The following is a 23890-nucleotide window of genomic DNA, read 5'->3' as shown; positions in this document are numbered from 1 at the left end:
GTAACAGAAGTACAAAAACTCTTGGTCTCTCAATGGCTTAGGAAGGAAAAACGGTAATCAGACGTTCATGGATTTCAAGCCAGGAGTAATCCCCCAGGGCATGTACTCTGCAATTTCTGCTTTCCACCAATCATGGAGCTTTTACAAGAAGCTAAATTACTTTTGAACTTTATTTTATTCTTTTTAGAGGGATAGCTAGCGATATTGAAATCCTAAGACACTATTTATCTTCCTTGTCCTGTGTCCTATTTTAGTGTTTTAGTGTTTTGCAGGCCTCATAGTTAGAAAAACAGACACTGTTTCTCAGTTTTAAGACTGAATTTTCCTAACTTCAGTGCTGGCTTTTGGATTTTGTTGGTCCAATGCCAGCAAAACTGCATGTCACTTGGTATTATCAGTTCCACTTCCATATGCACAATGATTATATCCTCTCTTAATCTGTTCTGCACTAAGCTGGATATATCTCCTGAGCTTCTCTTCGAATATGTTTGTTGTCTCGCTTTTGATGTGTCCTCTGAATTGCCTCTTGGGTTCTCATATCTTTCATGGGCACCCCAACATTGGCTGTATTTTAGCAGTGATCACACCAGTACCATGTGTGCCCTGGCATTCTTCCTGCATTTTGACACTGGCCTTCCACGTCTCAGGTAAATGATATGAGAAGTTAGCTTTTGGGTTTTTGGAGGTTTTTTTGGCAGGAATGGCTAATGTGTGAAAAGAAATGGAAAAGTTTTCATTTACCATCCTAAATAGAACCAGCGTGGGAATCCTTGGCATTTGTTCTTCCTGCAGAATAGTTTCATTTTTTCCCCCCTTTCTTTTCTGATCTGTCACAGAGCTACTGGCCTTCATCTTTCTAGTGTAATGGAAACTGAGTATACTTGCAGAGTTGGAGGCAGGAAAATACGGAAATCAAAGTAGAGTCAAGGATACTTCCACTGTACATGTAACCAACCCTGCCTTACTGTACAACTTCCCCCACATCTTTTTTTCTCATGTTTTAGGTATATTGTCCAGCTTTATCTCAGTTCTGCACCAGAAAGGTGGGAGTAAGGATTCGAAACAGTGTAATGTTTCGAAGGGACCATCTCTTATCCCACTTTGCCTACTGCTAACCGTTCTCCTGGTTTCTTTATACTTTCAAATGTGCCTGCCCCCTGAATATCTGTGCCTTCTTTTTAATTCTCTGCTGCATTAGTTTTTTTTAGAATGGAAATAAAACACTTAAAAGGAGATTTAAATAATAATTTTTTATTTTCTAAAGGAAAAGTGTGTCTAATTTTCCCTGCAAACGTGTGTGACAAGGTTTAAAATCTTTCTTTGATTGATAATATATGTGGAAGTTCTTAATGCAGTCAGCATTTCATGTAACTTGGTTTTGAAAGCTTTTAGATACCAAATATGAAAGGAGTAGAGAATTGGCTTGTTTTCCACTGAAAATTATAGCAAATGGATTTTTTTTCCATTTTTACTTTCAAAGGTGAGAATACTTTCTGATGTGAAACTACGCTATCATTATATCAGCAGGAGCTCTGAAAAAAACCAAGCTCTTCTTGACTACAGCAGAGTGTAAGTCCATTTTATGTTTTCTGTGGAACAGTTTCTGTCTGCTAGTAGGAGACATTTTACATGGTTGAGAGCCTGACCATCCTTTTCTTAATGCAGCTATTCTCTGAACTGGTAAAGAAAAATAAAGTACTGTAATAGGCACATATTTCTTTCCCCTGAAATCAAGTCATTGTTAGAGAAACATAACATGTTGAGTTATATATCTTGCAAAATTTTTTAAGCAATTACACTGACTTCAATTTCTATTTGACAATAACGGATCTGTCAATTCCGTTCACTGTCTTCACATGTTCAGAATCTGGTCATGAGCGTTCGTGCTTGTATTTGAATTTTTTTATTAACAAAATGTCAAAGGATAGATGTTTTTCATTTCGAGATTCCTCAGTCTGCAAAAAAACCCACTAGATGAGCCCTGGGTTCAAAGACTGTTCAGGTCCCCCAAAGCAGTTTGTCTTAAAGTACTTGTATGTTCATACTTTTTTTAAAAATCAGGATGATAAAGGCTTATTTTTGTGTTTGTACATCAAACGCTGGATGGATTGACTGCTAGGTGAGCTCCACTTGGAAGGTTTTGCTCTTGACGTGCTTTCCAGGGAAAGGTTGCCTGTCAAAATATATTAAAACACCTTGAGGGACTTCTGGTCTTTTTCAAAATAATCAGTGTTTGGACTTGGCAGAGAGCGAAAACCAGAAGCAGGGGAAGCAAAGTAGGAAGGAGAAGCCAACAGTGCTGTGTCAAGTACATGGCAGGTGGTCTTTTTGCCCTCTGATGCTTCTGTACAACTCCCACTGAAGACAGCGTGGGCTGTTTGACAGTTGCTTGGGTAAGAAGATGGTCCCACTGCACTGTTCTACCTATTGATCCTGCTAAGTGGAAGCCCTGCACCTGAGGACTGATCTAAATCAAAGTCTTCAACTCACAGGTAGCCTAGTGGGAGGTGTTATCCTAGAGGGGATTCTCAGAGCAAAATCTGCAAAACCTATTCACAACAGAGCAGGACAATTGACCAAGAATAATCTGAAAGTACCTGTTTGTTAGTACAATACATTTATCATCCTTTGTGAAGGGACACAGTATGTATTTTTCAGAGAGGGGCCCTTGTGAAGACAACAGACCTGACTAGAGATCAGGTGTTGCCATGGGAGTCTATGGTAAAACACCACTGACTTCACAGGGGAAAAAACTCAGCCCAGCACAGCTACTGTTTTAGTACAATGCTCCGTCCCCTGTAATGATACATTGATCTAAACCCATGCCATAAGTAATGCACCTTGAAATACTCAATAAGCGCTTTTGAATACTTGACCGCGTGGTCTCTCTTGAGCCGGAACATCCTCCAGTACAGAAGAGCCAGGCAGCGGTAACTAGAATATAAGGGAGAGCAGAAGGTAAAGGGTGACCCCTAAACAGAAATCCCAAAGGATTGGCAAGTGTGGGAATGCCCCACAGTAACACCACTTTCAAAGCAAAAACCTAGTGTGTTTTGCTTTTCCTTTGACAGCAGAGGCCTTATTTTAAAAAAACAGTATTTAGTCCTGGAGCCAACCCAGAGCAGCAGAAGGTGCCTTGAGTTTGGAAGTGCAGATCTCTCCCCACCTCCCCGAGGCCAGGAGCCGCCCAAACCTCAGCGAACCCCTTAATCAGCAAATTGCTCCTGAAAAAAACAGTGCCAGCCAGGGTTGCTCAGCCTGCCAGCCTCCTGTCCTGAGAGCCGGCGGTGAAATCCCGGCTGTGGCCGCTGGAGGACAGTGTCTCCCCAGGAGAAGCGGGGCCGGGAGCGGGGCGGGCTGGCAGCCTGCCCGGCGGGCGTCGGGAGCAGCCGGGGGATGCGGCGGCCTCGCAGCCTCCACCATCACTCTCCCTCTGTCACCTTCACAGGTACAGCACATATGCAAATGGTGTCAGCTCATCTGCTGGCTGGCAGACGGTGAGTTAAGATTGCCATTCATCGCCCAGAGAAGGCTCCGTCTGCTTTCCCTCGCGCTGACCTTTCTGCTGCTGAAACAGATGCAGCAGCTCCCTGAATTTGGATGTGGCTCCTCACACACCGAAGCACTCCAGCAGTTCTCAGCAAGCCTTCCTAATACGGCTTTAAATATTCTTTTTTAACCATTCTTTAGTCATTCTCCCACCTAAGCGTTTTTAAAGCAATTGCCATTAATGCATTCTGTGCGCCTGCTGATGACACAGCAAACCAGTGGCAGAGAAAGGGCATTAAAAAAAATAGTAACTGAATATTTTGTTCCTTTTTATACAAATGATTAATTAGGGCTCCTTATTTATGGAAGCTAAAGATGCATTTCATTTGGATTTTTAACAGATGGTTAATAGATGTTAAAAACACACTTGCTGATTGTAAATGTCCACTTACTGAGACTCACTAACCATGTAATAGGTATTTTATGTATTAACTACATAGATATTAAATTAAAATTTGATTTTAATAACATTCTACTACTTTACTAGCAATCAGCAAGCATCCTATAGAATCTAAGGTGCTTACATATATATCTAGAAAACTCAATTTAGCAGATAATCTAGGAGGCTTAATTATCCCCATCACCATATTGCCCTTCATATAACATAAATATAATTTATGATTATTGAGCCTAAAATGTCAGCCACAAAACAACTTAGTGAGCTACTGGTAAAAAAATACATCACTCATAAAAACAACAAACCATCAGGCATTTAAAAATTAATTACACTGACATACCATAGCCAACCTGTCACAGTCAATAAATAAGTATGAATTGCTTATATACAGAGACAGAATGCAGACCTGGTACAGTGATACAAGGGCTGGACCTTCCCAGAGCAGAAAGTATTCTCTTAATTTCAATAGAGAACATCATTCTATCTGGCTGCGTCCAGCATCTGATTTTCAAGAACTGGCTTACTGCAGAAAAGAAGCCTTTTGAGGAAAGCTTGATCTACTAACCATAATGCTGCCAGCTGTTTGTCTTCTGGCGTGGCGTTGGGGCCTGAGTGGGTTTTTAGTCTCACTGCATACCTTAAGCAAAAGGGAAAAAGCCAATGTGAGTTAACTGAGACAGCTTTATATCACTGATTAGAGAGCTAAGCTGGCCAATGTAATTTGGTCTGCCCCTTATACGTATTTGCTTAAGTTACCAGACATACATATGTTTCTTCTGGTTGTGCTTCAGAGCTATTTTGCCATTAGTGTGCCTCCCTGCACACTTTGAACAGCAGTAACTCCCTTGAACATCCGTCAGTCCAGAGGGGAGCACCTGGTGAGGTGACACTGTCTTACCACAATAACCTCTGCTGCTGCGGAGACCCAGTTACACAGAGTTCATGCAGAAAGGTTTTCAGAGCATTTCAAGGCAGACAGCCTGCCTGGAAGCTGGTGCTGACCTCACCCTGCCAGTTCTGAGCGTGTCTACCCCGATTTGCTCCTCCAAGCAGAGCGCAGCATAGGGGGAACATGTGGCTCAGAGCTATTTTTGCTCATATGACATTACATTCAGATTCTATAAATATTAAACATCCACAGAGGTAGCACTGCTGTTTCAAGAGTGTATGTGCTATGCAATCACAAATTGGTTTCTGGAAATCTCAGCTTCCAGCTGAATACCTGAACAACAGACAAGGTTAGGACAACACAGAGCGCTTCTGGGCACACTTCCAGAAAAATACCTGTTTCCCATAATTAGCTGCTTGTGATTTTTTTCTTACCTTTGCTTTCAGACTTTAATCTTGATATCTGTGCCAAAATTCAGCATGAACATTTTGTTTCTACAGGCATACCTAGCAAACCACTTATTTTTCTGAGCCACAGAAAGTGAGATCAACAGCAATTCACACCACAACACAACCACAGCTACACATATTATTGAAAGCTATGGATCTGCAAGCAAAATTCATTTCCAGAGTTAGGATCATATATTTACTACCATGAGAAAAGACAGGGCAGACAAGAAAGACAAGAAAGAGCTTTCTGCCTTTTGAAAAAAAAAAAGAGAAGAATTGCAGACATGGGAAAAAAAAAGGAAGGGAAGAATTGCAGAGATGGAATGTACTATTCTTTTACAGAAAAAAACCTATTTGATTTTGTTCAATAACCTCCTAGTTAGAAAGCTGGCCTCAATGCACTGAAATGCATCAGAAGACAACCCTAAGTGGAATAAAGTGCCAGTGGAATTATTAACATGCGAGAAAATTTTTGCATCAACACTAAGTCCAAAATAATGCAATTGTTTTAGAAGCTTCGATCCATTATGAATATTATTAAAAATGCAAATATGTTACTTCCTATGAACTTAATCCTGATGAGAGCTGCATGGTTGACTGTCCTGAGGAATGATGCCGTGGTCACTGACAGTGCAACTTTCTCTGCTAGTGTGTCACTCTCTTGCAGAGAATCCCTCAGCTGCTGGGATGATTTTGATCTTTGTTTTCTCTACCAGCACTGCCAATAATGTTAATGGTCAGTACCAACTGTAATGGAGAAAAGGACTTTAGAGACATATTTTCTTCATAGGGACTGTGGATGGGACAGAATTCTACACTGTACTGTTTGGAGAGCCATGAAGGTGACTAAAAGTAGGGGTGGCTTTAGGGTGAGCTGAGCTGCTTTTGGGACTCCACTGGCTACATTAGGAGCATACACACCAAGTGGACTTCGAGTGTCCATTTTTCTATCCCTGTTGACATTTTCTTTCAGGTAACCTTTAAACAGCAATCTTAAAACACATTGCAAGATTTTTCAAACTACCGTTCTGTGAGAGTGTTTTGTTATTATGGATTACTATTTTTCTCTCTTCAGTAGTTTGGGACTTACATCATGACACTCTTGAAGTAATTTGCAGCTCAAGTAATATGAAAGTATTTGGGTGCCCTTTTTTTTGGTCCATTTTTTTTTAAAGTTTTTTTATTCTTCAAAGTTTCCTGATTTAATTTCTAAAGAAATCACAGATAATACATATACATTACATATGCACTGACCAGGCACTTATGAGGATTTCACTTCTCCCCTTTTCCTGTATGTAGGAAACTACGTGATAATGCAGATGAGCATGTTTACACAGAGATCATCAACCCCTGAGACCATCTCCTCCCTTTCCTACCTGATGAGTTCAACTGTTTCTGAATACATGGTATAAGGGGATTTAGATTCCATTGGGCCTTGTTCCATTGCATTTCCACACTCAATAAATGATAGCGCTGCTTCTGCATAATTCAGTGCCTTTCCAAACTTCTCCACCTAGAGGGAAAAAATAAGGACACAGAGAAATAGTGTAATCATCAAGATGTGCTTACATTTCATGGGATTTTCTCAACATAAATTGTAAACTTGACACAAGTTGGTATATCTTCAGATTCACAATCTTTTTCTGGGAGAAAGCTAAACCCCATCAAACTCTGTGTATGAGTGAAAATTATGCAGAAGATACAGAAAGCAGAGCTGAAAAAAGCTCTGAGATATTATTTGTTCAACACTTCTGTGTCCAAAGAAGGATCAGGTCTGCCTAGGACATTCCTGACAAGTGTTTGTCAAAGCTTTTCCAGTGCTGGAAATTCCACGAACTCATCAGGCCTTTTGTTCAAGCTTTCATTAAAAAAGGGTTTCACACATCTTTGCAGATGTAATTTTTTATCACCCAACAAAGAAAGGTAAATGAAACCCTGAACTAAGAGAAGAAAACTAAATACCTTGACTACTAACTCATATACAAAGGCTCATCTCTGTTACCTTGTCTTCTTTATCCCTACCATTTTCAGCACTGCTCTCCTCTTGTCAGGAATTTGCTTTCTATATCCTCCTCTTTCAGGAGGATATGCTGCTCCCTCAGCATCTTCTGAGATCCTCCTTCCTTGTCCCATTTCTTCTCCTATTTTTGATACTTCTTTGACTCTGTGTGTATATTTTTGTACTTATAGGCATATATGTGCATATATCTGTCCTCAGTGACAGTGTATATGCAAATATACACATGATGTTCATATGTGTACACTTACATATCACTTATCTGCTCTCAGAATTTCATTTTTGATGTGAAAGGAGAATCATACTAATACCTCTCTGTCCTGACTTCTTTCTCCTTCAGTCACAACTGCGGTACATAAAGCCCATTAATGGACTGGATGTATTTGGCTGAAATCTGATGCACACAGTGAAAGGTTAATGGACCTTATTCTTTTCCAATGGATAAAGATTTTAAATAGTAACTTTGGAATGGCACACTGGCTTCAATCTATTTTAGGTTCTTATATGACTCCCATTGCGATCATACCAGAGAACTTCACAAACTTTTTATTGTATTTCTCTCCCTGATGCTCCAGTGGAGGTGGAAGTGCTATTATCCCAATTTCACAGATGGGGGACTGAGGAGCAGAGAGACTTAGAGAGATTTTCAGGGCTGCTCACTCTAAGTGCCTATTTTAAGTAATGCAGTGCCAAAGTAGGTGGTGTTGAGCCCAGCAAGGTGATTCAAAGTGCCTGAAGGCACTTTGGCAATATAGCATTTCCTTCGGGATGCCTACACAGCCAGAGAGGGAAAGGAAGTACCTGCAAAGGGCAATTCACAAGGTGTAAGTAAGGTGCTGGTCCACTGTCTAGGGAAGCTGAATGTGGAGGATATTTCAACCACCTAATACTGATAGGAAGCTATTCAAACTGTGTCTAGGTGACTTTCATGCAGGAAACTTCTGGTAGAGCAGAGAATAATGCTTGCAACTCCTTTTTCTGGGAGTCTACCATAAAAACATTTCTCTCCAGGCTAAGAATTTCCTTTGCATATCAAGTGATCTTTTCCATTCTGTTTAAAGCAACACACTAAATTGCACCATTTGTACTTCTCCACAATATTTTCTGATTTAAGACTCACTTTAAAGTAATATGGAACTGAATAAACCACGGAAATTTGTGCTAATAAACTCAGGTAGAGTGTAAAACGCGGTGTTAGTGTCCTAAATTAAGGGCCTGCTTCTGCTTCCATGGCCTTTTTACATTCTGCACAGCTGAGAAAAAAAAGGAGCAGAAACAGAGATTCTGAGCCACCTTTCTTCTTTCCTGATGCTCTGACAGCAGTGTTTGACTGACAGAGCAAGGCAGGAATGCAGCTACTCCCACCTGCAAGACAACCACACTAATGCAGGGTTCCAGTCCATATACTGCCATCTCAGAGACTTCATGTCGCTGGCTTATCCATGGTGCTGGAGAACACAGCCTTGGAGAAAGCTGAAGGATAGCTAAGCAGAGCTCTCCTGGAGCCCTGTATACTTTCTTGCACCCATTTGTCTGGAAAGATAAGTTTAGTGCTCCATATAACCTCAGATTCCCCTTTTTCTTACTGGCTACATTTTTAGACAGGTCAAAGCCAGGGCCAAGAATCTGTTTGTTGCAACAATACTTTGTGTGCTAGGTGTTCCTCTAGGGTTGCACAGGTTCCTTGTGTGCTTCTGATTATGTCCAGAAACATCTGCCAAGAAACCAGGGTTCTTCTGGCACTGAAAAGCCAAAATTCTTTAAAAAAAAGTACAAATACCTCAGCCACCAGATCAGATTTGGGGATGCAATTATAGGACCTAGTCAGCTACTTAAACTGAGAAGATAGGCATGTGGATCCCTTACACAGCCTCCATTACTATAGTTACTAATTAAAGCAAAGGGATAAACAGAAAGTTTTATTTATCCAGGCCTTTATCTCAGTAAGTCATTATTTGTTAAGTCATAGTTTATTGGGCTATGAACATTTGATTATATAAACATTTCTTAATTTAACAAGCCTAGCCATCCTTATAATAGATTTTATAATTACCCCAGCAATACTGTGCTGATGAAGAAAGTGCATCACAAAAATAATTTGCAGCAATGTAACTGGAAAGAAAATGTTCTCACCATTGCATCTGCTTTATGCTTCTTCCGTTTAGCTTCCTGCATAAAGTAATCTGCATTGCGTGGCCTATCAGGGGAAAATAAGAAGACATTTTATTATTTTCTGAAGTGCAGAATATTTTAAAGCTATTTCCCCCTTATTTTAAACCTGATTTGCAAATATTTTTTATGAAGAAAATACACTTATTGTGTAACCATGGATCTCCTATTTTCAAATTGCTGCCTGTGGAGACAATAGCATTTATGGCTGTTCTCATTCTTTAGAAGTCAGTGATTCAAAGTAAAAAAAAGCTAATAAAATGCATTTTTATGGATTATATAAACTGCTTCCCAAATTAGTGCAGTTCTGATCTGCGAAACGGATGTAAGCATTAAGCGGAACAAGATATTCTGTCTTTTTTTCTCCCTGGTGCCTGCTTACCTCTTTTTCTATTCCTCTCTGTACATTGTTATTTGCCTTGGCTTCACCCTCCCCTCAAAACAAGTGTGTGTTTAATCTCTCCACTTTGAAAACACACATTGAACCTGCTTGCCTCCACAGCTACCATCTCACTCTTCTCCCTCTTATCTGTAAGCATGCTGAGAGTGCTGTTTACTTTTGCTGCCTGGAGTTCATCTCCGACTCAGTGCTGGGCTGCCTGCTGCAATTCCATTGGCGTTCCTAGTGCCAATTTCTCCACTGATTTCTCCTCAAACAGATCTTGGAAATTCCATCCCTTCCTTAACCTACCTAACCTGCAGGGCACAAATTCAACTTCTCGCTCTGTCCTTAAATTCACAAGTCCATCTGTGATCCAGATTTATCCACTCCCATTCAAACTCAAAACAAACTGACATCTCCTTGTCACCCCCTCAGTGAGCTCCTCGTGGCTGAAGCAAATTTTTTCATCTCCTCCTACAAGCTCTCCCTATGGCACCTTTCTCAGTCACTATGGAGAACAGCCATTTGCCAAGTCATTTCAGACTGCAACCTTGTATCTGTAGTTGTTGCCTCTCATAAAAGTCTTCACATTTCCTGACCCTGCAGACTCTTCCAGTCTCATATACGTGGGCGGTGACCTTCTTTCTCTGCTCAGATAAAACATGTCCTGGTTCTTCTCAGCTTATACTGTGGTTAATGCCACATCTTCCTCTCTCTCAGAGAGGGAAGTTTTACCTTGCAAAATAGTTTTCTCAGTATTGGTTAGAGTGTCTTCCCTTTGTCCTTATCTAAAGAAAATGAGATATTCCTGAGTAGTCTGAGTTCTGATGTTTTTACCATTCATCTGTTGTACATTAACTCCGATGAGCAGCTCAGCTCCACACAGCTAATCACTAACTTCCCTCCAGTGGGATGGGGGAGAGAATCAAAAGAGTAAAAGTGTAGAAGAGTAAAAGTAAGAAAACTTGTGCACTGAGACAAAGGCCATCTCATGGAAAGCAGAGCTTCAATGTACTTGACAGTGACTTAGGCAGATAAATGCCATCACTCTGAACATCCTCTCTTTCTCCTTCTTCCCCCAGCTCTTTCTGGCTGAGCATGACACCATATGGTGCAGTCAGCTGGGGTCAGCTCTCCCAGCTGTGTCCTCTCCCAAATCTTTGTGCATCCCCAGACTGCTTGGTGGGGTGGGGTGAGAGGCAGAAAATACCTTGAGGTTGTGTTAGTGCTGCTCAACAATACTAAAGCATCTCTGTATGATCAACACTGTTTTGGTTATGGATCCAATACAGAGCACTATAGGAGATATTACAAAGAAAATTAACTCTATCCCAGTCCAAACCAGTCCACATTCGTAACTACTTTTTTTCTTTGAAATTGGGATTTCTCTGCACATGTGTTTAACAACATGTTTTGTGTCAGCCAGAGAAGATGCAGATCTAAAAAGTGAAGTCAGAGGAATGAATGAGTAAAACTTTCTTGCTGATAGCAGTAAGAACATGCTCAGATTCGTAACTGAGATCAATGGGGGCACAGAGGAGCCTATTGACAGAAGAGCACAGCCATATAACTTCCTTAAGAACACAAGGCTATTTGGCAGTGTGTTTACATCATACTGTTTACTTAAAACAGTATGATGTGCATACTGTTTTAAGGACATTTAATTGTATCAGAGAAGGTTAGTCAACCTTATTTTGAAGAGAAGAAAGGCTAAATATAACTAGATGGAAATAAAATTCAAAGTCTGCCTGCTTTAGAATGATTTCTGTCCTAAAAAACTGGTTGATATGAAAAACAGTTCCTTTGTTCCAACTTTCTATAAAATATTATTCTCTGCAGAGTGAAATTTCACCCCAGCTCACTCTACCTAGTAGGTCAGCAAGGAGACTAAAGACAGGTTTGTGTCCCAGGATCTCATAACCTACTACAGTTGCAAATACTTCCTGTGTGCAACAAGATGCTAATATTATCTTAATAAGAAGAACTATCTGAATTTGGTCTTGGTCAATTATGAAATATTACACATTGAAACAGTGTTAGTTAGATACAGAAAAATAGCTATGTTTACAGAAACACAAAAGGAATTCTTAAAAAAATGTTCCGTCTCTCTTTGTCTTGTACAATGACCTAGGTAAGATGATTTACTATGAAGTACAAAAAAGCAAAGCAAGGCAAAGCAACAAACCAGTGGTCTCATCTATCTGAAATGTTCAAAGTGATGAACCTTTACATGAGCCTTTCAAACTCCGGTCATTAAAATACATCCTTTGCAACATTCTGTCCTAAATATCACCCAGCACTGTATGTCTAATTTCCTTCTTTGAAGCATGGCAAGAGGCTGTAAAAACAATGTGAGATAACACAATGTAATTATGGTTGGCTTGTTTATAAGTTAATTGTAAAATGATTTTCAACTTGCAGCAGGTTTTATTCTCCCACGTTATGATTAGCAATAGGGGTATTAGCATGAATATGAACATTACTGAACCGAGAAGCCTGCTCTGAGGGCCCCGCTGAGGGGTGGGTTAAGTGTAACGCAAAAACTGAAGTCATCAGTTTGTACTAAGTCCAATTGTTGTTTGTGAAGTCTCATATAAAAAAGAGAAGCTATTAAAATGCCATGTTAAAACAAAGCATATATATTCTCCATGTGAATGTTTAGGTATTTCCATGGGAGAAATACGAAACTGATTTAGAAATCAGGGGATGCCTAACAGAAATTAGGATGCATTGGGATAAAATGGATAGATTATCATTAGCTTTTTAAACAGAACTTGTTCAATAGTGTTAATAAACATGCCAAGTCAAATTCTGGTATCTTAATTCAATCTATGAAATACCATTCTTCAATTTATCACTACATCTTAATAACCTTTATATTCAGATACCTAATGTGCACGTTGGGTGAAAATGGGAAGCCGAAATGCCCTATAGATCCAATGCATGGTTTTATACACTGTATAAATTTCTTATATCATTTTAGTAACAAAATAATTTAAATTATTATGCCATGAAGTAGAAAAAGTAGAAGAAAACCTCTCTTCTATGGGCTTCTTGAAGATAAGAGGTTGCCTCAGCTCATGGACATATGAACACATGTGAGAAAACTGATGTATAAATTAATTATTCAGGATAGCTCTTTTGCATACTGCACATTTTGTATCTATGAAGTTCACAAAAAATTGTTAATCTTATTCTGATTTTACAGACTCTGAAGTTATAGTGACCTGGTGACCAAGAACCCATCTCTGTCACAAACATGAAGGTTCATCCAAATTTCCTCTGCAGCTTGGCTTATTTAGTTACATTGGTGTTAATCTCAGACTGGAAAATTTGCAGGGAATCTCACTGGAAGCTTATTTCAGATCCTGTGTGTTGTTGACAAGAGGCATTTGGAGGAGAAGCAAATCTGTTTTCCCACTGAAGACACTCAGAAAGGTCTGTGGCTAAAACTCTTTTCAGGTCTTTGGTCTCAACTTTGCAAAGCCCCTGCAGATGACAGCCTTGCTACAGCCTGAGAAGAGAGAGAATAGAAAAATTTCTACAGGGTTAAAATGGTACTAGGATATTGGTTGAACTGGAGTGGCTGTGAGGAGCAGAAGCAGCACTGGAATCTCTTTGTTAGGTTTACTGGTCATGAATGTAAACTGAAGTCCCAAGGAAAGTTATTCAGTGATTTCTGGTTTTCAGACAATTGAGTCAGGCTCTTCTTGTAAGTTATTTACAAGTGTATGAATCTATTGAGATCAGCACTGTCACTCCAGACTTACAAAGATAATTCAGACCTCTTTAAAAAAAAAAATTAAAAAAAAATCTGACTTCAAATTAACAGGTAGAAACAAGTGTTTTATCTCTATTAATAATCTTGACTGTACAAGAAAGTCTTTTGTTTCTGAATATCTGATTGTTGGTACTTTTAGAAATATAGTCCTCTTCAATAAAGCCAAAAAGGAGTTCTAATACACTGCTCTAATGCATCTCATATATCTCTCTGAAAGGCAAGAGAAAGAGCGTAAAGCATCAGTGCCAACTAAGTCAGGCCGCTGGTGAATTCTCCCTGGGATCAAGTGTCATTATGTGAAACTGGCTGCTCTCGAGGAGAATTTACCCTACTACGTTGATTGGGGAAAGCAATCAAGTACCGCTGGAACCATTTCAACGCATTCTCAGTCAACACTAGCCAGTCACCTAGGCACTGCAACAGAATCCAGCCTTTTACAGAATAACCCCCCCACGGCTAGATCTGATAGTACAAACAAGGCCAGGCTTCCTTTTCAGCAGTGGCATTCAAACCATTTATGACTTTGACAAGGGCAGCCTCAGTAGCATGGCTGGGGCTGAATCCAGGATGAAATTTATCAAACAATCCGCTACTGTCCAGAATTTCTCTCACTTGCCTTGGCACCACTTTCTCTGGGAGCCTGTCAAAAACCAGCGGGAAAGACAGCATTTCCATTGCTTGTTATGTTGTGCGGGATCCCAGCATGAGGTGAGATGGCTGTGGGCATCGTAATTACTCCCCTCTCAGAAGCAGCTTTTCAGAATTTCCAGGCTGTTGAGCTCCTAAGAGTGGGGTTACCATTACCCAGGTGAATTGTTTTTTGTGTATGTATGTTTCTCTCATCCTATTTAGCTCCGTGCCATTACAGTGCATCTCTGCCCCCTTTGTCTTTTGCTGTCTTCTCTGAATTTAGTTTACTCCAGTTTAGCAGATAATTGCAAAAATGTAAACTCATGCAGTAAAATAAAGGGGAGAGAATCAAACAAAGTGAATCAATAAAAGCCTTACTTTGTACAGTAATTTATCAGTATCTACTGCAAAATAATCTCCTTGGAACTCAGAGCAACCAGTGGTATTTAGAGAGTATGGTGTAGGTTAGACTCCAATATACAATTTTAATTATAACTGCATTCAAACCAACATTTTTCATCTAATTTTTATATTTTATATGAACTAAATACTAAACTATAGCATTTTCTGCTTCATTTACATAATCTACCACTTGTACGTTATTTCTTACTGTCGTACGGTGCTTTATGAGGATACATTAAAAAAAACTAATAAAAGTTCAATTAAACATCATAAATGTAGCCAAGTGCACATTTTAATACCCTTCAGAGATAATACTGCTGAAGTGTTATAAAAAACCCAACTAGTGCTTCCTCAGTGTACAACAATTGCATGTAATAAAAGCAGTTTAAATCATAATTCTAAATATAGGACCAGTTTCACAACTTTAGGAGTCTAAACACTGAAAAACTGGGTGTGCTGGAAAGAAGTAGAACAGCAAAATGAGTGACTTTAAAATTTGGTCAGAGCTGGGGCAAATCAGAAGAAACTGGCATAGCCAGGGTAAGCCTATGTCCATTTTTGAAGCTGTGGTGGTATGCCCTGAGCTTTCAGTCCAGGAGGAGAAGAAAATCCTATAAGAGGAAGAAAACCATGTAAAGTGAAAGGCAGGGGTACACAGCCTTGCCTGTTTGCTGTTTCATACCAGGACATGTGTCAGGAGTTTGTCTATCATGCTGGGTCACAGACAAGGGTGTTCTTCTTTGGGGTAAACAACAGAGCTGAGTGGGTATTGCTATACAAAATACTGTTCTCCCCTGATGTATCACGGCCTCTTGCCCATTCCACAACTTCAAATAAATGCTGTTTTATGGGACACAGCAGTGCTACATCTGAGGTACGGCACACACACAGAGCCCGTGACGCTGCACCAAGTGGGTACCCAACTATAGGAGTCTCATGCTTGCTCTGGCAGACCCAGCAGGTCTGGAGGTTCACCAGAGGAGCATGCCAAGTGGAGAGGGACAGGAGAGTATTTCTGAGCCATTTAAATGATAGTACTATAGGCATTTCAGAAAGACAGGCACAAAGGATCTGATTGGAGTCAGGCCAAATGTAAGAAAAATTTACTCAATCACACAATTACACAACATCTTGTTGGGTTTAGTATAACAAGGTCAATAGCTCAGATTAGATGAATAGATGAATAGTACACATACCTAGGGAGGGAGTTATTGTTGCAAAAAATATCAGACAAAATTAAAGCCTCACATCTAACTTAAATGAAATGCAGAAGGATAAAATAAGTGGGGACTCCTATTTTGGCAAAAATGCAAAATCCTCCAGACTAACCATCTTAAAGTAGTGAAATACAAGAGAAAGAGTCAAAATCTACTACAAATTCCTGGGTATGAACCAGATTCACAACTTATAGATATCCATGCGAAATCAATATCTAAACTAAAACACGCAAGGGCAAAGTGTACGAGTTAAAAGAGAGGAAAGAAAGAAGTATTCACAATAGGGACTTTTGTCTCTTTCAATGTATGTTAAATAGATATTGTGAAATAAACTAATTTCAGTTGAAGATAGAGTGAAAGCTTTTATAATCAGACCTGGGGAGAAAGGGCAGGACTACAGCAGTCCAGATCTATTTTGTTTTAAAACTCCATAGAATGATGCCTTAAATTCTTAAGAAGCAGCTGAAAACCAAAGGCAGAAAGACCTTTCTGGGAGAGGGACTACCTGGCAGCCAGCTTTGATGTACCCAGCTCTGTTGAGGGAGAAGACAAGGTCTGGGTGAAACTGCTGGGTGACATGAATGGGATATCTACACTGAAAGAAGCAGGCGATCCTGAAACAAAGACTTATCCAAGGATCCTGTCTTGTCAAGCCTGCCTAAGAAACTTCAGTAATCACAGGACTTGAAAGAAATCATAATGAGGCACATAATAATGTAAACAACTGATAGGGATTTTGGGAATTCATATTCCTCACGGGTGTTAGGTTATCATAGCCCCTTTCCAGCTCCATGACTCATTGTTTGTTCTGAAGATGAACAGGGTATTCCCAGGCTAAAAATGATTTTGAATAGTCTACCTGTGATTCTCTAGATTAAAGAGGTTAGGATCATTTGCCTGTGTGGTTTGTTATCTCTGGCAGATGAAAATATACTTTACATGTTGAAGGAATGAGCAGGAAAGCTCCCAGGCTTCCCTGGGAGATCACAGCCTTTGCACCCTAGGGCCATTACAGTGAACCTTCTAGCGCAAAACGGAAGCTTCTGGGTAATTATATTGTGAAAAATGGACTTGAAACACATTCTTCAAATGTATGTAAATACGTTTTCCACTGCCACGGGCACAGCAAAGCTGTTTTGGGAATTAAGCCTCAAATAGAGGCATTAGAATATCTCGTACACACCACATCTGTGAATCCTGGAATTGAGGGTGATGAAAACTCACACCTCCCTGTGAGCTAGCACAAGTAGACAAAGCCCCAGTTACACTGGGATGGACTTCTAGATATCAGAGGAGAAATCAAACCTCAGGTAAACAAGCTCTGTCAAGTACCATAGACATGGTAGAACGGCAAACACCATGGAAGTTAGCTGAGACTTCCGCATATTCAGCATGAGACCTAGACTACTCCAAGAGCTGCAGGGTTTGGAGGGTGCTCATCATCTGCTGTAGGCATCTGCTCATTGCTCACCAGTTGTAGAGGTGAGGAAAGACTTGGAAAGACTCGTGGGAGAGACTGTCTTTTCCCATCCATGAGATTCAGCTCTGCTGCTGGGACTTGGAGGAGAGTTTGCTGAACCTGATTAGAAGACCCTTGTCTTGCTCGCTATTATGAATCATTGTGGACTGAAGATATTTTCTAGTCTATCTGTAGAGTAAGAAAAAGCTACATCAAAATCAATTAATGCAAACAAATCCTCCTTCCGGAGTGACAAAATTATCAGACACTATTTCAGATCTAAGTCTGTCAGTAAAAACATTCCTTGGCTACGCCTGTGCAAGTGAAATAAGCAAGGATACCAGCTTTATCATTTGATCATCCATGCTGTGTAATTGCTGATACTCACTCTCCCTGGCATAGTTTTGAGCTCAGTTCCAGACAATGCCTGAGCACAGCTGGGGGACAGCACAGGCCAGGGACTGTTCTCAGGAGGCAGTGAATGTTCTTTGTTTTGGGGAGTGCAGACAGTTTAATCATACAAAGATAAGCAGTGCTGAACCACTTGCCCACAGGAACAGAGGAGGAGCATGATGTAGCGTTTAAGTTCAAATGAGGTCTACAGGTCTGGTTTTCCTTTAATGACAGGGAATAGTGGCTATAAATTCTATACCCTCTGAGAATCTCCTGCCAGAGCTGATTAAGCATCTGTTTCCCACCAAACCAAGTGTCCCTATAAAGAAAGGGGGTAGGTGGTCTTGCAGAGAACAGGTAGCTTAATTATCTAAGCATGGGAGGCAGTGTCTGGCATGGGAGACACTGGCATGGGAGGCAGTGTCTGGCACATCTAATGCTATTTTATCATAGGCAGGGTACACATGAGAAAATTCAGTGCCACAAGTAAGAAGGAATAAGAGGGAGACTGGGATAGTCAGATGAAGTCTTGAAATCCCTCAAAGCCAAGAAACTGGGAGCAGACCAATGTAAGTATATGAATTTTAAGGAATTTAGTGTAGTAGACATTGGTCTATCTGACCAGTGATTTTTTAGATTGCTGATGAGAAGAAAGAGGAGCCAAGCTCTGTTCCTTAACTGTGCTCCTCAGGATGTGTTCAGCACTACAAAAGTTTCTCTAAATATTTCAGGAGTCCCTGGGGCATTTTGAGCAATGCAAAGTGAAATCACTTCCAGATGTTGTATGAGAATCAGAACCCAGGAGCACCTTCTCCCTTCCACTCTGAGGAAGAACAAGGAAGAGGAGACTTTTGAAAATGAGACACTTGGGGTTTCAAGCCAAAACAAAGAGATGTGCCAAGAAGTTGTTTTTTGAACTCTTCATGAGCTCTATGCGTAACACCTTTACAGTCTGAATATTTTCTGGGTATATGGTTTACTGTCTGACAAACAAACATAGTAATTCTATCTCACCACAGGATATGTCCCTTGGACAATGTAAAGCTGGTGGATGTGTGTAGCACTGAAATCCATAAAGGTGGTACAGACATTCAACAAAACATGAATTAAAAAAAAAGCTGTAGAAGAGGTATTATCTCACTCCTCTAAGGCCAGAAAAAAAAGAAAAATAAATATAAGTGAAGAAAACCCACACCCCAGGTTTGAAAGAATACCCATAATGCAATAAAATAATCCTGAGGAGCATGTTCTGATTTAGACATAAGGAAAACTGGGAAGCTGGGTACACTCTGCTCTTTTTTATACCACATATGCAGTATTTTGAGGAAGGTGTGGGACTGTGCCCTTGAGCACCCACAGCATGTCTGTGCTTATCCCTTCAAGGACAACAGACTTATTTCCTAAATGCAGTTATTGGGAATTCTATCATTCAGTGAAATTACAGCAGGAATCAATTTGGCTTGAAGCATTACTATGTAGCCTTGAAAATGTTCTCTTCATGGAGTCAAAAATGGCCAAAAATCCAGGAAATCTTGTTAAGAATTACCACTGAAAACAGCACAGATGTCACTTACATATAAGGCATGCTGGGTACCTCTAAGCATATCTAGATCTATCAGTAAAAAATGGCAAACTAGGTAAAGTAGAATTTTGCCTGTCTTTTGAAGACTGTTAGCTATATTTACTGTTCTACTGCAGTCTATGTGTATACAGTACTCTGCCAAGCAAGATACACTTTTTATTGACCTACTTGTGTTCCAATTTATTGCTAGTGACAGCTGTTGTCAATGATCTGGAGAAAATAAATTGAGAATAAAGGAAAGACACACTGATTGGTTAAAAAAATAGTTGTTGTTTTAAATCAAATATAAGGGATTTAGTCTCTTAAAAACTTCAGAGTCGGATTAAAATTAAGACTTTAAAGCCGTGGCTGGATTACAGTAATTCAGAACTTCATGGATTATGAGATGAAATACTTCATAGGCATCATTTTGGACAAATGGTGCCATTAGGATTACTACATAATTTAGACCTACTGTACTGCATTTCCTCTGCTGTGGCACTATACGAATTTGAAAGGCACTGGCTGCCATGTTTAATTTGATCCTTCTAATATGTGAGTCAAATTTGTTGGCATATAACATTTACAGCCAGTCTAATGTGCTACATTTCAGTGACTTCTCTGCACAGTAATTTCAGAATCAAGATCTAGTACAGCTAGTATTCTGATGGCATATGCCAGACACAGGTTGTGGATGACAGATGTAGTACTTGACAATGTCCTTCCTCTAGTTAGCACAACAGGCATTTAACTGTTTCTGGGTTTTAAAGACAAATTAAGATATATTTGATTCTGTGTTTTATCTTATTTGGCTTTTTTTATTTTTTTAAGTGTCTACAAGTTGCTTGGGGATATTTTACATGGAAGGCACTATACACCAATGTTTAATTGTATCTGTCTGAAAAGTTGAAACAGTTTTACTGGAGATGCCTGCCAGAGAAATCATTTCTATCACTAATGGAGAAAGCAAGTGATAAAAGCCTCTCAGATGACAGAGATGCTGACCAAAGCAGATCTCCTATGACAGTATCCTAGGGGGAAAATGAAACAAATTTTCAAACCCCCTGGTTTTTGTCAGCATCTTGAGGGAAAAGCAGATGAAGATACAATAGTTCTGTTGTAGCTGTTTCTGACTGTTTCTTTCTAATCCAAAGAGATGAGCACATCCTATTGACTTTTGACTCTGACACCTTTCTGCCTTGTATGTACATATTTAAACTGCAGAAAAATTAAGCAGCTGCAAGTAAATTACAGATTATAAAGCATTTTAAGAGATATGAAGAGTTAGGCAGTACTTCTAAACATTGTTAAATAAACATACTGAAAGAGTTAAAACCATGGAGGGAGGTGGAGTAAGAGGAATAACAAGGATATATACACAGGGGAGAGTTTTTTCCAAAAGAGGCAGAAAAACTGATTACATTTATTCAATTTACATCTGCTTATGACTGCCATGAATATACACAGAAATTAAGCCTTCTTTTCTTGACATGCAAGCCAGTTACATCCTTTTGAAGTCCACAGGAATTATTTGTACCTTATAGTAGGAAACCTGGTTTCTCTTTATGAGAGGCTGCTGCCTCTCTAGTTGTCCTTGAGACCAGACAGTGTGAACAAACATTACAGTTTGAACAACAACAATAATAATTGTTAATATTAAAAAAAAAACAATTCTGGCAGAAAGCAGTTCCTGAGAAAACAAGGCTGTTATCCCAAGATTTCTTTTGGTATAAAGGAGTTAGAGATGTTGTGGGTGAAAGTCTGGGAGTACGAAAACTATGTCAAGGTCATGCAGCTTAGAGCTCCAGGCAGTTTGAGGCCTACCTTGAACAGAACCTCTTCTACAATAGCCAGAAAAAATATCAGTATTTTCAGGCCAGAACATTATCAGTCAAAAAGAATGTGAATTTTCTAGATACTAGGATTTCAACCTTCAGTTTCCCCATTTTACCTTATCTAAATAATACTATGTCCTAAATGACCTTGGGAAACAAATTGGCAATTTTAATTTACCAAAAATAAAAGAAAGACAATTACAAGCTTAAAATATTTTCAGAGAAGTAGCCAGGGATGTGTGAAGGATGCAATGGAGGTGAGGAGGGCCAGGTACACCTCCAGGTACTCATGCTTACCACTGCTGCTTCCTGCTCACCCTGCCCTTGCAATACCTCTAGCTGAGCAGTAGTAGCAGCAGCTGTCAAGGCTCAGAAATGCAAGGTTCCTTATGTCCTCTCCCCTTGCTCCAAAGGGTGCACAAGAAGGTGCCCCTCTCACCCTGCCTTGCTATAGTTATGATACATTAATAGTCTGATGTGTGCATAATTAATACCAGTGCCACAAGGATACTAATAAAATCTTAATGGCCCTGACCTGCCTCATGTGGGGCCTCTCCCTCTGTCCATGGGCTAATGAAATCCATTTAAGCTCAGGTCTGGGCCTTCACTCCCTCTCCAATTCACTGCAAGCGTGCCCTTTACAGCAGTGCTTGTGCCTGGCCATGTCCTCCATTGGCCTGGACCCTGCCCTGGGCTTTGCCTTCCTGACTGGACCTCAGACCTGCCTTGTTACTATGCATGCCTGGCAGTCCCCAGGCTGTGTCTGTTGGACTTGATCCTGACCTGACTTCCTGGCCTGACCTTGGACTTGACTCATCACCATGGAAGTGCCTCAGGATCTTAGCACTTGGTTGAACCTGACTCCACCTTTGGGCTCGCCCTGCTCACCTGGCTTAGGTGTTGTGAGACTTGGACCCCTGCCAGCTGCATTTTGCATCTTGGCTCTTGGTGCCCTATCCTTTGGGAACACCCAGTCCTCAGTGCTCCCTGATGATGAGGGACTTTTGACCAGAGCTTGCAGTTATAGGACAAGGGGGAATGACTTTAAACTAAAAAAGGGTAAGTTTAGGTTAGATGTCAGGAAGAAATTTTTTACTGTGAGGGTCGCAAAGTACCAGAGCTGGTTGCCCAGAGAAGCTGCAGATGCCCCATCCCTGGCAGTGTTCAAGGCCAGGTTGAATGGGGCTTTGAGAAACCTGGTCAAAACTGGGTGACATCCCCTACTCGTGGTGAAGGGGTTGGCACTAAACGGTCTTTAAGGTCCTTTCAAATCCAAAGCATTCTATGAATCTGTGATTCTATGAATTCTACTATTCTATGGTTAGAGGCTCAATTTATGATGAAAAACTAAGGAGTTTATATAGTATGTTTCATTCATTTCTCAGTGTACAATAAGTCTTACTAGAATTTTGGCCACATCTCAGTTCCTGTTGGACAAATTGTATTTTTCTCTTCTTAAATGCAAAAAATGATATTGTTTTAATTTTAAAGCCATTTGTACTTACATATCATCAAAGATAAGCTTTGTCCTTCTGCAGTCCCTGGGTGTGCTGGACAGAGGTGACCAAGGCTGTGTTTGGGACTGTGGCTTATTGCAGAGAAGAACATTTTCTGAATTGATGTGAATTGCTTTCTAGACAACAAACAGCAGGTAAGACATTGAGGAATTGGCTACTAACTTAAAAAAATTACAAATAACAAGAAAACCAGAGTGTCTTTGCACTGTGTTGTAAATTAGAAGTTAGTTTTCCTACTATTTGAGCAGGAAGTATGTACAAGTGTCCTATCACTAACAGCCAGGAATTCACAGATATTGGTCAGAGCACTTTGTAAAGGGCTTGAATTTCAATATGATAAAGAGAAGAAACTAAGCTGAACTATTAGTAGCTATCAAAACACTCTGAAACACAGTAAGTGAAATTATTAAAGAATAGATCTGTTGTAGTAATTTAGAAGATCAAGTTATATCTCTAGCTTTCAGCTTCCAAACCAGCATTGTCCCTTGCCTCAGGAGAGCGAGAACTTACACGTTCAACTCGTTTCATGCTGCCCTGCTGATGTACTTGTGTGGTATGAATTTGTAGCCCAAGGTCCAGGTTTCTTTGTGCTCTGGGCTCCTGATCACCTTGAAAGACCACTTCTTTGTGCTGCACTGGAAGAATATGTCTTTTGGTAGGGTCTCATGCATTCCCTCAGCTGCAGCCCTGTCCTTCAGGTGGCCTCCTGAGCCCTTTGTTCTACCAAGTGACCTGCTATGCTGGGCTACTACGCACTGGTACAGTGCAAAACAGAGGGCCCCAGGTTGTTTTTGGTTGATAACCACTGCCAAAAATCATTGTTCTTTGTCAGGTGACAGACAAAAAGGCACCAGGGAAATGGGAAAAAAGCTCAAATGGATAAAAGCCCACTGTGGGCAAGCCTGGCTTGCAGTCTTTGACAGGAATTTGAAGGATCTGCCAGTTAGGTGCCAGATGAGAAGATGGGATAAAACAAAGCTAACTTTAACATTTATAGTTCATGAGCTCTCATCTTCTACATGGCACATCCAGATCAGTTCAGCAGGCTCAGATGAATAACCAGATACATAAGAATTTTATTGCAAAGGTTGTTAAATGTTGACCAAATGGAGCATTGCTAGGCTATGCAGAAAATCTCAGTGAAATGCATTTGATAAGGGTGTGGATCATAAAGCAATCACCCTTTACTTTCGATTTCCAACACATTTGCCTATAAAGGAATTTAAATTATTTTCAAGATACC

General features: G+C 40.2%; 1 protein-coding gene across 3 annotated transcripts in view; it reads right to left on the bottom strand.

Moving 5' to 3' along the window:
* AFF3 (AF4/FMR2 family member 3) overlaps window positions 1-23890 on the bottom strand; it is a 327344-nt gene that overhangs the window by 6328 nt on the left and 297126 nt on the right. For all 3 annotated transcript variants that reach the window (XR_003527462.1, XM_027641860.1, XM_027641875.1), the window contains exons 14-18: window positions 22636-22763; window positions 9435-9498; window positions 6661-6797; window positions 4512-4583; window positions 2841-2934 (exon numbers count right to left, since the gene is read on the bottom strand). Coding sequence is in view for 2 of the 3 variants with exons in the window: in XM_027641860.1 (XP_027497661.1) it covers window positions 2841-2934; window positions 4512-4583; window positions 6661-6797; window positions 9435-9498; window positions 22636-22763 (495 nt within the window). In the remaining variant the exon portion in view is untranslated. The remainder of the gene's footprint in view (window positions 1-2840; window positions 2935-4511; window positions 4584-6660; window positions 6798-9434; window positions 9499-22635; window positions 22764-23890) is intronic.

The sequence above is a fragment of the Corapipo altera genome, unplaced genomic scaffold (assembly GCF_003945725.1).
Source record: "Corapipo altera isolate COAL_440 unplaced genomic scaffold, ASM394572v1 0, whole genome shotgun sequence".
In the NCBI taxonomy this organism is placed as follows: Eukaryota; Metazoa; Chordata; class Aves; order Passeriformes; family Pipridae; genus Corapipo; species Corapipo altera.
The sequence above is the reverse complement of the archived record's forward strand: the minus strand, read 5'-3'. Positions and strand labels throughout refer to the sequence as shown.